Here is a 15,563-nt window from a genome sequence, read left to right as displayed (position 1 = left end):
ATGTGGGCTAGCAAATGCTTAAGTAACGCCAGTTGTCAGGGTTCTCTTGTACTAGCCCATTTGAAATGAACTTCCTGATAGGTTGCACATCTGCATGTTTTTTTATCTGCTAAATAATTTTTTTAAGTAACGAAACTTTACTTAGGTATGAGTTGTTCTTGATTAATTCATATAGACTTTTACACAGCATTCTGTCTCTGACATTTAGATTCATTTATGTTTTAGTAACTTAACCAGATACTAAATTGAATTAATTAGCATTTATGCCTCACTGCTCTTTCAAGTTATCTATTAACTAATTGATGACATTTTGGACCCACACAAACACACATGCTCCTATTGTGTTTCTCTGTGAGGATTGTTCACCCCCCCCCCCCAAGTTTTGAGATGTTGCATGCATACTAGTGCTAGATTCCACAACTAGAAGAGCTACTGCTTTCTTTTGGTATGTTAAGGTAGAAACTGCCACAGCATGCAGAAACAACTCTGAACTTTTAGTAGAACTGCTGAGTGATCTTCATAACTCTCTTTTCATATTTCAAATCTGAATCTCCTGTTACTCTAAATTTGTATTCTCAGATTACGGCAACCTTGACTTTGCTAATTTCTTGAGCTGACAAATTGCATCACATTGTGAGCTTGTCCCTTGCCACCTGTCCAATATGGTTTGAGGTTTAGAGGTTCTGCATGCCGACATTTTCTATCGTTGTTTAGTGGCAGATAAGCTCCCAAATGCAAACTATTCCAGTGCTATTCAGCACCAAGGTACAGTGGTACTTCTACTTATGAATAACTCTACTTACGAATGTTTCTACTTACGAATGGAGCTCCGTCCGCCATCTTGGATGCGGTTTAGATAGGATTTTTTTCTACTTACGAATTTGTAGATAGGGTTGCTTCTACTTACGAATTTTTTCTCCCAATGCATTCCTATGGGATTCGACTTACAAATGTGTGTTCGGAATGCATTAAATTCGTAAGTACAGGTACCACTGTACTGATAATGTCATCCATACCTGTCAAAGGGCAGTAGTTGTCAATTACTATATTTATCAGGTCTACTTCATTTCTCACTTTCCCTGTATTGAGAATGCTTTGGTCAAGCCTGAATTGTTGTCCAAGTATACAATACTTCCTCCCATATGACTTCCACTGATGCATAAAATATAGGCTTTCCCATTTTATTTGTCTTGTTTGCTTACTCATAAAACACTTCTATAGCACCTTTTGTTCCGGAAAAGATATTGTGTTAATATCTACAGGACAACCAGTTTTGCAGTTTTACTTTCACAGTTCTAATAAGACTTTGAAGCCAGGGGATTCATGCCGTCCATTGGAACCAGTCAGCAGTCCACCAGCTGTACTGTAAATTCCTGGTGAAAGATACTTTTTTAACCAGAACTTGCCAGAACTCAGTCCCAGCACCTCTCAGGTGGCCACCATTGCCGTTATAAGAGAACAAGGGAGGTGTTCATGGTGAGTTTCGGCACCTCTTTTCCTAGAAAAATAGCACTGGTCACTGGCCTCACTAAACTTTCACAACTGAAAGCCATAACAGTATGCTCATGTGAGATGGGGCTTCAGTTAAGGATGGATAGATGGATCAGCCAATTCTCAGGTCTGTGTCACTTTTGCATGTGTTTAGTTATAAGCCAGCTGTGTTCCATTTCCACATTAAGCTGGGAATTACTTTAAAAAAAAATCCTCATGAAAACGTGCACTTAAATTTGTATTTAAATACAAACTTGTCTGTTCAAAAACATATTTTGTCTCCAAAAGAAATCATTTTGATACTTGTTTTGAGCCAATAACTGCATCACACAATTTTAGAGGCGTGCAAAATCTAAAGGAAAGCTACATCCTCATCTGCACATTGATCCTGGTGGTCTGGATCAGGTCAACTCATATCAAAATTCACGGGAATCATGTTCCTCAAGCGTCTCATGCTGCAGCGTCCCAGAAGTTGGTGGAAGATTATGATCTTCCTTCTAAATCTCGGGGAAAGCATCCCACTGTGATACAATAATGTCACCTGTTTTATAGAAGTTCATTTCCACAGCAGGAAAGATGTTATCAGGCAGATTTTTGACTCTCCAAATAAAGTGTATGCAATGAAACATTTTATGCGTTGATTCTATTTAAATCTTTAAACTGATTTGCCACCCACTTCATTTCAAAAGAACCAGCGTTAGCAATGCCCTTAAATATGTGCCAAAAAGCTTCGCTATTCCCAACTTTATTCATGAATGGAAGCTTTTCTGTATCTTGCTTTCAGGCAGAAGGGAATGGATCTCAACTAAGAAAGCAAACATAGCATTACAGATATAAGTTCATGTCAGGGTCTTTCAGAAACTGCACTGAGCAGGTTAAGCTTATCCATCTAGCATGGGGTGGGTGAAACATCTTGGCCAGAAGGCCACAACACACAGACAGACAGACAGACAGACAGACACACACACACACACACACACACACACACACACACACAAACACAACCAACAAACAAACACAGCAGTAGCAACTGGTGGGGCAATGGGGCACCACTGCTCTCCCGGCTTCCAAGAACAACACAATCCTGCCACTTACGGGGGGGGGCACGGGGAGCCCGGTGTTGTGTGCAGTGCAGTGAAGTGGAGACAACCTGCCGCTCTTGCTCTTACTCGCTTGTGCAATGCCAAGCTGTAAAAAAAAGAGAAGCTGCTATGATGGACAGCGACGGAAGTTCTAATCTGTAAGCCATCAGTTCCGAGTGAGAAGCAAAAGCTGGCCAGCTATAGAAAGAATAAATGAGGCTGTCATCTGACTACATGCGGAATCCGCACAGATATTTCAAAATCCAGAGCGTTATGCATTCATGTCTCGCATTTCAGGGAAGCTGTCCGTGCAGACATACAGGGGTCAGACCAAGATGGATTCAGTTCCGCCGTCTGCTTCCAGCAGCAGCAAGTTCACATGGCTCTGGGTGCCCGCAAGCATGGCATGAAGGTTTTTGCCCCTATTATCTTGTGTCCAAAGGCAGACAACCTCTGAATAAGGAGGTTTCCTTCATAGGTAGACTGTTCTCCATGAATTTGTCTGTTCCCTTTTAAAAGCTATCTAAGCCCTGTGCTTAGGGGGTTTCAGCTGCTAGCCTTGTTCCAGATTCCACAGATACAGAGTCTCATTTGCAGGCATACACACCAACACCAATAGGCTCTGATTATCCATTTGCAGCGTATGGATTGTGCAATAAGATCCTATGCATGTTGCAGGATACACAGGGTGGGCAGACAGGATCTCCAGCTCTTGGAGGTTTGGGGAAAGGCCCTCAGGTGCAATCCCACCCCAAAATGTTCGTCTGTATGTTTAACAAAAGCCTGCCCAGGGCTTTCTTGCATTGCCACGTGTTGCAGTGAATTCTGTCAAGTGGTGAGAAATACATCTATTTTACCCTGCCTCCTTAGAAAGTAAACGGCAACGATCATCTTCCAATCTTTGAGGATCTTCATACTAAAAGATTTGTCCAAGTTAGCATTTCCGCGATTAGTTTGAAGTAATTTCATTCCAACGTCTTGGCTACATTTTATCTACACAAATTTTAAGCATTGTATATGGCAGGATAATAATGTCAAATTTATAAAAGAATGAATGGGTTAGGGCATTTTTCATATAATAATAATAATAATAATAATAATAATAATAATAATAATATTTTTTTATTTATACCCCGCCCTCCCCAGTCAAAAACCAGGCTCAGGGCGGCTCACACCAACAAAACCACAATAAAACATAAAAACAATTAATTAAAATACAGATTAAAATACAGTACTGTATTAAAATTTAAAATGCAGCCTCGTTTCAAGTAGTCTATAAATCCAGGCCATGAGGGAGGAAAACACAGGGGCCAGGCTAAGTCCAACCCAAAGACCAGGCGGAAGAGCTCTCTCTTGCAGGCCCTGCGGAAAGATGACAAATCCCGCAGGGCCCTGGTCTCCTGGGAAAGAGCGTTCCACCAAGTTGGGGCCAATACTGAAAAGGCCCTGGCTCTAGTAGAGGCCAATCTAGCCACCTTATGGCTCGGGATCTCCAGAGTATTGTTGTTTGTGGACAATATACAGTATTCGTATACTGGGGGAGTTGTATCTCTACAAATGTTTGTGCCTTTTTGTTTTTCTTCTATTTTACTTCGTATCACTTTATTTCTTTATAACTGAAAACTTTTCAATAAAAAAAAGAGCACTGTATATGACAGTTTCGTTTACGGATGTTTATGCATTGTAGCAACTGCAAGGGACCTGTGCATGGATAGGGACGCAAAGTTTTACAGCAGTTTCAGAGTGTTGGCGTACCTTGTTTGTTCTCCTCTGTTTGTAGTAACAATTAGTTAACTTCTTAAGGTGTGGGGCCGATCTATGGAGGAACTGATGCCTTGGCACAGAAGATGCACCGGATGCCTCTCTTCGTCTCTTCTATGATTCAGAGATTCCATAAATCACATCAGGAAAATCTGGCTTTTAATTTTAAATGGAAATGTATGGAAGCACAGTTTTAGCGTGTGGCCCAAGGCCTAGCCTCTCACTCCAGAAAACATAAACAAAAATCCACAGTGTGTGCTGTATATAATCACAAAATCATATAGTTTTATGGGTCTGTCTTGTAAATTCAGAGAGAGATTTATTCTAAACTATTAATCAGCATACTTAGAAAGCATTCCCATTCTTTCCTCCCTTTCCCCTGGCTTCCCACCCTGGTCATATATTTGACTTCTTATTAACAGGCTTTTTTTTTCTCTCCCTCTCTCTCTTTTTCAAACTTGCTCTAGGTATCAAACTGGTTTGGAAATAAGCGAATCCGGTACAAGAAGAACATAGGTAAATTTCAAGAGGAAGCCAATATTTATGCTGCCAAAACGGCTGTCACTGCTACAAATGTGTCAGCCCATGGAAGCCAAGCTAACTCACCCTCAACTCCCAATTCAGCTGGTTAGTTTTTTTTTCTTTTGGGTTGTTATTGTTCTTTTCTTTCCGTGGGGTTTTATTTCCTTTTAGTATCAATGTGTGTTTCTCGTTTGCTTTTTAATTTGGTTTCCTCTTTGGTTCGTTCACTTTTGGGGCAATGTATTCATTTAGGATATTTTGTTCCTGTCTGTTTTTTCTGTTTCTGAAGACAATGTAGTCATGCTGTGTAATTAAAAGTAATGTGTTGGGGAATTTTTGCACGGAGAACGTTTTGCCTGAGTTGCTGGTTCTCTCAGGAGAAAGGTCGTCCATGCACATTTGTATGTTTCAACGGGGGGAGAGACGTTTATCACTGGGTGACCCTGATAAATAACCCAACACATTCAGGGGCCACAATCCACCAGGAAGTTCTCCTGTACAAGCCAAATTGAAATGAATGGGAGCTGCACTAGCACACAATGTTTCCATGGGACCTTTGCTCAGAGCATCACCCAGTCATGTTATTTTGTGTCTGTATTGTGTGAACGTTTCTCTCTGGATTATTGCTTGCTTATTCCCATTACCTGTAGCTCACCTGTTTTGTGTAATTTCATTTTTCTTTGGTATCAGAATGGCTAGAGGGCTTTTTACTCCATGAAAATTCAAACATGGCTTGTCCCTCCACCTTTCCAGGATGTGATCTTGTGTTTTGTGTGTGTGTGTGTGTGTGTGTGTGTGTGTGTGTGTGTGTGTATTAGTTATGCAAGGGACAAATTCATTTTAGGTGCCTTGAGTACTATTGCGGAGAAAGGCAGAGTGGAAATTTGGGGAATAAATTAGCCCAATAAATAGTTTATTTGATCTTGCTTTTTGAGATGAAAGTAGTAAAGAACTTGGATCAGGCTTGCTGTTTCATGTTTGCGTCGTGTTAGACAATTGTTTATGACAAATTGTTTATTGTAAAATGGATTATAATTTCCTGGGCCTTAGAAAACTCAGGACAATATTTTTGGGAAAAGGTCAGCTTAAGGACCAGTTTGCGAACAAATGTGTACTGTATGGCTTTTTGTTTTAAAAGAGGGAAATGCCAAATACATTGGGTTGATACACTTTTTCTACGTTATGAAATTATATGGGGTACAAATAAATATGAGACATTTACGTAAAGCTGCCAACAAGCTGTGCCCAAGACAGTGTAATTTGGACGTCTTCCAAGAGAGCCTAGATACTGTTGGAAAACATGCTATGTCTCCTGGTCTGAATTTTTTAAACTCTGAAATAATAAAGCATTAAAGTAGAGTATCTTTCTTCCAGAGGAGTATGTGCCCAAGGTGAGCCTTTGTTCTGCATCACTTCAGTCTTTATTCTAGTCCACAGTTGAGGTCAGTGTGACCAAGGGGCTACTAAAGCAATGGGAATTAGAGCTCTCTGATCTGGAACCTCCTACCCAAGTTGCTTTGGCAATGGGAGAAGCATCTTAGATAGTAATCCATAGCTGAGCAGCACCGGCAGAGCTGCCATTGTGCTTTGGTCTTCTTTTGGGGGCGGGAGGGCCCTTTTCAGAACCATGAACCAGAATGGACCCCATTGTCTGAAGAGCTCATGGTGCCATTTCTGTGCAGTGGGGAAGAGGCTAAAATCCCTGGTAACACCATTCATCGTGCCTGGAGATGGGTCTTTCCTCTCCTCCATCTCCTCTGCTTGAGGCTTGTTTAGTAGCGCTGGCTCTCCAGTTGACATGGGCCAAAGGCCTTGTTCCACAGGTAGGCCCTCCTCACTCAAAAGAGGGAGCGATGGACAGCGTGACTTTGTGCGTGAAGCAGGTTGTCCTGGCAGCTGCAGCCACAGGCTGAAGCCATTGCTGGTGGTGACCTTGCCCCCATTAAGGCAAAGTGGAGGAGTACCAGAAATCAAATCTCACAAGTAACACTATGCAGGTCACCCATCACAAATCACAATCTGTTTCTCACTACTTTTGAAAAAACTGAGATGGTGTGTTTTGCCTTATTGGTTTATCATTTACTGTCTTGCTCAAGGCCTGTGATTTACAAGAAGCAGCTTGGTAATGTAGGTGTTATACAAGAGAACTGAGCTTTGCTCCCTGGCCTGTGAACAACAGCCATTAAAAAACCCCCCAAAAAACCCCTCTAGACTTGCCCTTTTGCAGTGGCAAGGAGCCAAATCTGTAGTAAACTTCCACAAGACAACATTTCGTGTTGGTTTCCCAGTGGGATGGTCCCCCAAGACCTCCTTGTAATAGGAGGAGTGGCTTGCTGGATAAGAGAAGTAATTTTGCCTGGCCGAATTTCATAATAGCCCAGAATGGCAGAAACATTTAGGGCTGCTTCACATGTTACATTTTTAATATATACCTGACACATTTTAACTGTTCGAGGAAAAACAAAAGTACAGTACAGTATGAATGCAGAAACACACGTTTGCTGAGATATGTATCTTGCGGGGTTCTCTTGTCAGAGAGCCCAAAATGGCTTTGTCCCCTTGTTTGAAGTGTGCATTTGGAAACAGAGCTGGAGTTGTCGCTGTGTTGTGTGTGAAATGACACCCCAAGGAGTGAAAGGAAGGCAGGGGACAATAAGGGGTGTGCAGAAGTGTTTTAGGAAAGATAATAAGAAATGGACATTGTGTTTGGAAGCCGAGCCTAACAGTAGAGGCTTGTATTGGGGCTATGCAGATGGGTGTTCACCAACTCACAGGTTCAGATCAGAAGAATCTTTATTTGCACCAGCCACTAGTCATAGCAATAAAATGAAATAAAATGTACTGAAGTCAGGGGTAAAAACTTAACTATACAAAATACATTTTGGAGGTTTACATCTATAATCAAATAATAGATCTTATTCTAATTGCCCCCGCTAAAAACTTTGCAGTTTTTGCTGTCACCTGATTATTATTCTTAGTATTATTCTTAGTATTCTTAATTCTTAGTATTATTATTAATTATTGAATTTATATACCCTGAGGTCCTGATCATCTTGATCTGATAAAAGAAAGGACACAGTAGCAATGGTTGAGCAACCCGACATGGACAATAGCAGAGGGGTAATAACCTCACTCCTCAAATTTTTATAAAGATTGCAAGCCAGAAGCACATGAGCCACTGACTCAATAATGCCATCTCCACAGGGACAGAACCGTTTTTCCAGTGCAATCTTTTGAAATTGATCCTCAAGTACAGCTGAAGGCAGTAGTATGTTCAATCTTGTGAAAGTGAGAGTGCGTCCGTACTTTGGAATTGTTAAATTTTGCAAATAGGGTGTCAAAACGACTAGGTGGAAAATAATTATTCCCCACAAATATCCCAGAGATGCATTTTAAGTAAAAGGACACATTCTACCCAAACCATCCGTGGACCGGATTTAGAAGGCGATTGGGCCGGATCTGGCCCCCGGGCCTTAGTTTGCCTACCCATGCTCTACTTCCTCGGGAGTTATGCTGCTTCACAACATGGACTGAGCCTCTTAGCCGACTGCTCTCTCCCCTTACCCATACAGTGGTACCTCTACTTACGAATAACTCTACTTACGAATGTTTCTACTTACGAATGGAGCTCCGTCCGCCATCTTGGATGCAGTTTAGATAGGATTTTTTCTATTTACGAATTTTTAGATAGGGTTGCTTCTACTTACGATTTTTTTTTCTCCCAATGCATTCCTATGGGATTCGACTTACAATTTTTTTCGACTTACAAATGTGCATTTGGAACGCATTAAATTCGTAAGTTCCTGCCAACCTAGCAGTTCGAAAGCACGTCAAAATGCAAGTAGATAAATAGGAACCGCTACAGCGGGAAGGTAAACGGCGTTTCCATGTGCTGCTCTGGTTCACCAGAAGTGGCTTTGTCATGCTGGCCACATGACCTGGAAGCTATACGCCGGCTCCCTCGGCCAATAATGCGAGATGAGCGCGCAACCCCAGAGTCGGTCACGACTGGACCTAATGGTCAGGGGTCCCTTTACCCTTTACCTTTAAATTCGTAAGTAGAGGTACCACTGTATCTACTTTCCTACCAGTTGGGTCCATGTAAGTCAACCCTTGCTGATCTGGCCAGAGTCCCTTCCTTTCAACTGCTGTAATGCACCATTTTCTTTTCCCTCTGCACAGTGCAGATTCTTCTTTCCTCGTTTCCACAAAAAAACGCCTCTTTGTCTCTCCATCTCTGACACCACCTCAGACTTTCATCCTGCTGCTGTGAATCTCCTCTGATCTTCTCCTTCTCCCCTGTGGTGTAAATCAATCACTCTTGGCAAACTGCTGCTTTCTCTTCATGCAGGTGCAGTTAAGACAGCATCTTCTGTCTAGGCCTGAAAACAAATAATTGTTAATTTCTCAGTAATTTAAGCAAGAGTTAGCTAGACAGAACTAGGTCTCTCCCTTCAACTTGCTCTAAATTTAACTAGATTTGTATTAATCACATGAAATTGGTGGGGGGGGGGTCCTCTTTTCTTCCTATAAACAGTTTTTGGTTGTTGTTTTTAACTTCCACAACATTTCCTTTAAGGAGCTTACAGTTACCACCAATGTGAATTATTGTAAAAGAGGGCACCGCACATGCAATGGGGATATAAATGTTTCCATATTGGTTAAAAAAAATCATCAGAACATTTCCTTTCTATTTGATCCCTTTGTTATAAAAGTCCACATTCTAAAACATGAGAAGAATTAAACATTGAATTTCGTTTTCAATAAAATCCAAAGATCGGTGTGATTCAGAAGATCAGAAGCGAAGGAACGTTTGTAAATAAAGATGGAAGTCAGGCCCTCTGACCTGTAAATGCTGGTCCCTGTTCCCAGATAAATCAGGGGTGGGCTTTAGTGACTCATTGGATAAGAGAAAATCACTTTGCACAAGTTCAAAATGATGCTTTATTGAGATCTCCCTCAAACAAACCACTGGTACTCAGGCGGGTATTGTGGAAAAGTTCACAAGCCAAGCAACTGAAAGTCAGAATGGAATTGTTTACGTTACGGGCCTCTTCATGGTGATATCATTGGCTATGCCAACAGAATACTTCTGGAGCAAATGAGATACTCTTGCTTCTGGCTCCAGAGAGGGAAACAGGGAGACAGTTCAGAGACAACAGCTCACAAGCCAGTCAGGAAACTTTAGCTTGTGTTTGACCATTTCAGCATGGCAAAACATGCTTTTTCTTCATTCCACTTCTCCTACACGTTGCTCAAAAATGTAAGTAATGGAAAAATAATAATGTCAAACTCAGCTGAAGGGGAAATGGAATATTGTTGGGAGGAATATATTTCTGCTTTCAAAGCTCAGTTGAATAAACTATCATCCCAAAATTCTGGAGATGCTGTTCATTGAGGGCAGTGTGTGTCTTTGTTTTGACGTCATTCCTTTTCCCACACCATTGTATTATCCCTTGGAGACCAACCTGGTGAATCGTGCCATCTGCATCAATATCAACAAATATTCTGTAAATGGCATCTATCAATACCATTGTTGCTTTGAATGTAATTTTGTGACTCTTCCCTGCCGATTCAACACCTGTCAAGTAAATGCCATTTCTACTTATTTGGAGGAATATTTTAAAAAGATAGTGCGGGGTAAAATACCTACACTGTTCAAGCAAACTAACTTAAAAAGCAACCTGTGTTGTCTGCAGAAAAGGGATGAACACAGGCTTCCTAGGGCCTCTTCATGGTGATATCATTGGCTTGCTGCACGACCTTGAAAATCCAGATCATTTATTGAGGCCATCTGTTAAGGAGAGAAAACCATACTTTTCTCCAAATCCCATGGCATTCCTGTGAGACTTAAATAATTACAGTAGGCACATGTTGTATGCTCAGAAGGCGGGTGTCACAGAAAGGAAAATATTGGTATAATCACGGCATTTTTTGCTTCCCAAAAAGTTGGTACTCTTAGTGCTGCAGAGTAATGGGAGTTCTTGAAAAATAATCAGAACCATTTCCAGTAGTTTATCTATTGTTAAAGTGTGATTAGATAGATAGATAGATAGATTTATTCCCTGCCCTTTTAGTGACTTTGCGCCATGCAGAGCAGCTTACAGCAATTTAGAATCACAATATCATAAAATACAATAAAAACGCCGCATTAAGAATTCATTAAAATACAACAGAGGTAAAGATCACAGCCAAAACATGACCTTTACAGCAGATACTTAGCAGGTAAAAGCATTCTGATGGAATTAAAATGTTTTTCCCAGCCAGTGGAAAACAGCCAGAGAGGGGGTCACCTATGCTTCATACGACAAAGTGCTTCATGATATTGGTGCAGTCACTGAGAAGGCCCTATCTGTTGCTCTCATCAAACAGTTCTCCATCCTAAGTAGAACACAGAAAAGTCCTTCTGATCTTACGGAGTAGGCAGGATGGTATGTAAGGAGGCAATCCTTCAGTTGCAGGGGTTTTTCCAAAGCCTGATGAAGTCAATGGGGATCTTTCCACCATACGCTAAAGGAGACTTTGAAGAACTTCTTAGCCCTTGCTAATTATTGTTACATTTTAGAATCTCTCCTTCAAGATGCATTTACATAGGAGCAAAAAAAAAAGACTTCATGGGCAGGGAAGATGTTTGCAGGGGAACTCACCGTTGGACTGTTTCTTGACTTCTGATGCTTGTACTCTTCAGATAACTGCACCCTCCTCCCATTTGTCTAGAGTTTCGCACAGATGTTGGAAACCTCTGGCCCTCCAGATGTTGGTGAACTGCAGTTCCCATCATCCCTTGTCATTGGCCATGCTTGGTGGCACAGATGGGAGTTTTAGCAACATCTGGAGGACCAAAGGTTTTCCACACCTGGTTTGACCAAAAGATTCGAAAAGAGAAAGTATCATTCAAAGGTTCACAGAGCTTTTATCTGTATTTCACTGTTGGGCAGCTGCAAAAAAACCAAGCAAACCAACCAACCCTAGACATAGTAGTTCTATATCTTCCATGTTGGAAATATTGAACTACTTGGCATTGCAAAAGTGCAATGGAATTGACCTGGGCCCCTGAAGTCTCTCCCTTCAAGCCTAATGTCATGCTTAAAACTAAACCTTGCACGTTCAGCTTTCTCATTCTTAACATCAATTGCACGAGAGTTTCAAAATAATCCTTTCCTTCCAGTCTATCTCATGCAGTTAGGTTGCTGTGTCATAAAGTTTTTTGTTTTTGTTTTTTTGCAGGAGACGGGGGGGGGGACAGAAAGGGAGTTATGTCTGGAATTACATTTTTTCAACCCTGTGTGTGGTTGAGATTATTGAGATAACGTGATCTAGCAAGTTCCATATTTTGCCACGAGACAAAGACAACATGGAGGAGATCAAGAGAGCCTTACCACATTCCTGTGGCCCATTTTTCCTTTGCCCCAAATTTGGCACATTATGTGCTCCTCTAGATGTGTGGGGTGTGAAGGACTAGTGGAAATCTGTGGCCTTAGTTTCTATTCTACATTTTGCTCTCCTGCCAAATTGGCCAAGATAGATTCATTGCGGGCCGCGACTGGAACCCCTCACGAAACTGGCGGTGCCTTAGCATGGCATGCTCCACAAACATTTTCTATTCATCTATATTTATGGGAGCCATCTTCTAAAAACAAGATGAGACTGCTGTCCAGGCACCACAGCTGAAAACATTAAAGCTTGCTAAGACATTAGTATGCTGTCCACAGCAACAAAGCAACCTCCCACCCACAAAACGGGAGCTATGTGCCACACCCTCCCATCAGGAAGCACTGAATTCTGAAGGACTCATTTCTGTTGAGAAGTTGGTTGGAGGGCAAGCTTTTTTGAGATGTGATATTTATAGCTCTTACAGTGCATCCTCTCTCTCTCTCTCTTTTAATTTTTTTATATTTTTATTTTTTGCTTGCTCTGTCCTTCGTGCTACTAACCTGTTTTGTCTCCTGTTTTGGGGTTGCTTTGCATGTCATTTCCTTCTTCTTGGCTGACAGGCGTGCGGTTGATCCTCTTTCCTTTCTATGATTCAGGTGCCTCACTCTTTCCTTTCCAGGTTCTTCCAGTTCTTTTAACATGTCAAACTCTGGAGATTTATTCATGAGCGTGCAGTCACTCAATGGGGATTCTTACCAAGGGGCCCAGGTTGGAGCCAACGTGCAGTCACAGGTAGGGATCCATCGGGTGTACTGCCAGTGAATGCATCAATATCAGAATGAAAAGCCTTTGATCCTTATTGGCGTTCCCCATTCCTGTCCCAAGAGAGGAATCGAAACTCCGTAACCAACCTAAACCAGTCCAAACAAAAAACCCCAAACCAAACAATTTTATTTATTTTTTACCAAAAAAATGGTCTTTGGGGATGTTGCCCACGCTTTGTGAATGCATTTGGCTCTGGCTTCTTAGTTACACAGTAAGAAGAAATCGATATTTGAAAGGAAAGAGTATTACGCAAGATGCAACTTGCTTAGTGGATTTTCTAGGAGAAATGACCAGATATTTGTACCTCGGGCTTATTTTTCAAGATGTGTCCATATTGTCATATTCTGCTTGGTTTAATGACAAGAGAGTGGTGCTGAACTACAGAAGTTTCCCTTTCCCCCCATTTCCGTGTCAAACTACATTTAGCCACCCTATCCTAGAAGCCAGTTTGACAGGGAAGAGGGCAGGAAATAATCACTGGGGTGTAAGCCACTTCTTCCTGATGCAATGGTTGCAACAGCTTCTTAGGTATTTTGCTTACCCCTTCGGGAGTCTCCCTTTACCCTTAGATAATGGTGCCAACCATTCAAACATTTCCATCACTCATGTCAAGGTGCATTAAAAGCAAAGCTAGGTTGCATTGCTACCCTGAATGCAGAAAAGAAGGCATGCTAGATGACAGACGGCCTCGCGCGGTCAAGAAGGATGAATGGTCTCGAGAGGCAAGGCGTGAACCTTCGCAACGCTCATTTGTATTAAGTCAACTCTCTTCAGTTGCAAGTGGCACTGAGAAACCTTGGGTTGAATAACTGGTGTGGATAGCAGGGGTGACAGATTTGGATGGAGTAGATTTCTTGCCCCCATATAGGAATTGCTAACTCAACCAAGGACCTCCAACCAACTTGCCTCCTTGTATATTTCTCTCCCCACCATTTGCTGCACTACTGAGACTCCAGCATGGGCGGCTGCTGCCACTGTTGCTATCAGGGATTATAGTGGGTTGGCAGGAGGGAGGGAGGCCTCTTCACTTATTGCTGCTTGGAGTGAACACTGGAAGAATCTTGATTATAGTCCTATCGTCCTATTTTAGTCACCCCCAAAATTAGTCTTGCCTTTTAATATCTGTGTTCCTAATTCTCTCTTTGTTGTTGTTGGTCTGTTTAGGTGGATACCCTTCGCCATGTTATCAGCCAGACAGGAGGATACAGTGACGGACTCGCAGCGAGTCAGATGTATAGTCCGCAGGGCATCAGTGTAAGAAAAATAGGCTTCCTTTTTTTCTTTTTTTCTTTTCCCCCTTTCTTGTTGGTTCTCTCTTTCCCAATTATTTCAAAGCCATAGGGCTCAGAATGCCACTTAGTAGGACTTGTCTTAGCTTTACGGTCACCTAGTTTATTGCTTCTGTATCGGTCATGCCAACGGCAGAGTTCTCTCTGCGAAAAAAGTGGCGATGGGGCAGGCCTTGTGCAGGCAGCTGGCGTCTAGGACTGTCAGACGCAATCAATATTCACATGGCACCTGCGGCCACTTGCGTTCTGCTGAGAGAGCTGCTAAACAGGTGACACCTAGTGAGTGCAGTGGCAGGAGGGGACCCAGACATCTCCAACGAGAAGGCCAAGGGCTGGAGTCCATTGCAGCTGAATGTACCATCTATCATAGTGGGTGGACCCTCTCCCCATTCTAAAGGCCAAAAATGGATTATTAACAGATTGGTGATAATGACGGCGATGATGATGGCGATACTAATACAAAAATTAGAGTAAGAAAAACCGAGGGGAGGGGTGGAGAGAGGGGGTGGAGAGGAGAGGAACATCTTCTACTTGTTCTGGGTTGTGCTGGCGGCTCCTCACTAGCATGAAAATTCATAGCGACAAGCTGTGTCGTACAGAGTGAAATCGATCAGACAGACACAAGGAGAACCGAGTGTAGATTCGGGACAGCAATCCAACTTCATTTCTCAGATCAATCATCCGCCATCTCAGTGGCGGTGACAGCAAGCTGGGAGAAGAGGGGAGCCTGGAAAAGGAGGCTGCCGTACACTGTGTCGGGGGCTTCTCTTTGCCCCTTTTAGAGGTCAGGGGAAGAGTTGCGCTCGAGGATTAACCTGGAAATACTGGGAGGGTGAAGCATGGTCCTGATGTTTTGACTTTCCACTGCATGCGTGCCTCAGACGCGAGGAGCGCCCGTTGAGGGTGGTGGCAAAGGGCAGCACAAGGTTTAGAGGCTTCTCTCCCACCCTCTTTAGATAACCTTCAGGATTTCGACTGTCTGCATTGCTCACAACAGTGCTAGGCAAAGCAAGTCTTTTCTCAGTGGGGAATCGTACAGCATGCTGCCATTGGACCTGCTAGGCATTCTCCATGAGCTCATGTCAAGTTGAAATGAAAGGAAGTGCCAAGGATAGGATGTGATGGAAGGGAAAGACTTTAAACGGCTTGCCAAGACCATCTCTCTCTAGTACAAAATTTGAGGCGTTAAAAGGCAAGTGCTTAGATACCCAAAGTAAGT

At 42.4% G+C, this 15,563-nt stretch overlaps 1 protein-coding gene across 5 annotated transcripts in view; it reads left to right on the top strand.

Annotated features, from left to right (window-relative positions):
- The window catches only part of PBX1 (PBX homeobox 1), a 220,104-nt gene that overhangs the window by 178,613 nt on the left and 25,928 nt on the right, over nucleotides 1-15,563 (top strand). The window contains exons 6-8 of one of the 5 annotated variants that reach the window (XM_060276637.1): nucleotides 4,802-4,850; nucleotides 12,910-13,022; nucleotides 14,220-14,309. In XM_060276637.1, coding sequence (XP_060132620.1) covers nucleotides 4,802-4,850; nucleotides 12,910-13,022; nucleotides 14,220-14,309 — 252 coding nt within the window. Of the gene's footprint in view, nucleotides 1-4,801; nucleotides 4,962-12,909; nucleotides 13,023-14,219; nucleotides 14,310-15,563 lie in introns of all 5 variants that reach the window. The other 4 variants (XM_035122691.2, XM_060276640.1, XM_035122694.2 and 1 more) reach the window with 4 other exon arrangements.

Source organism: Zootoca vivipara, chromosome 7, assembly GCF_963506605.1.
Source record: "Zootoca vivipara chromosome 7, rZooViv1.1, whole genome shotgun sequence".
NCBI lineage: Eukaryota > Metazoa > Chordata > Lepidosauria > Squamata > Lacertidae > Zootoca > Zootoca vivipara.
Note: the sequence above shows the minus strand (reverse complement) of the source record. Positions and strands in the feature narration are given on the sequence as shown.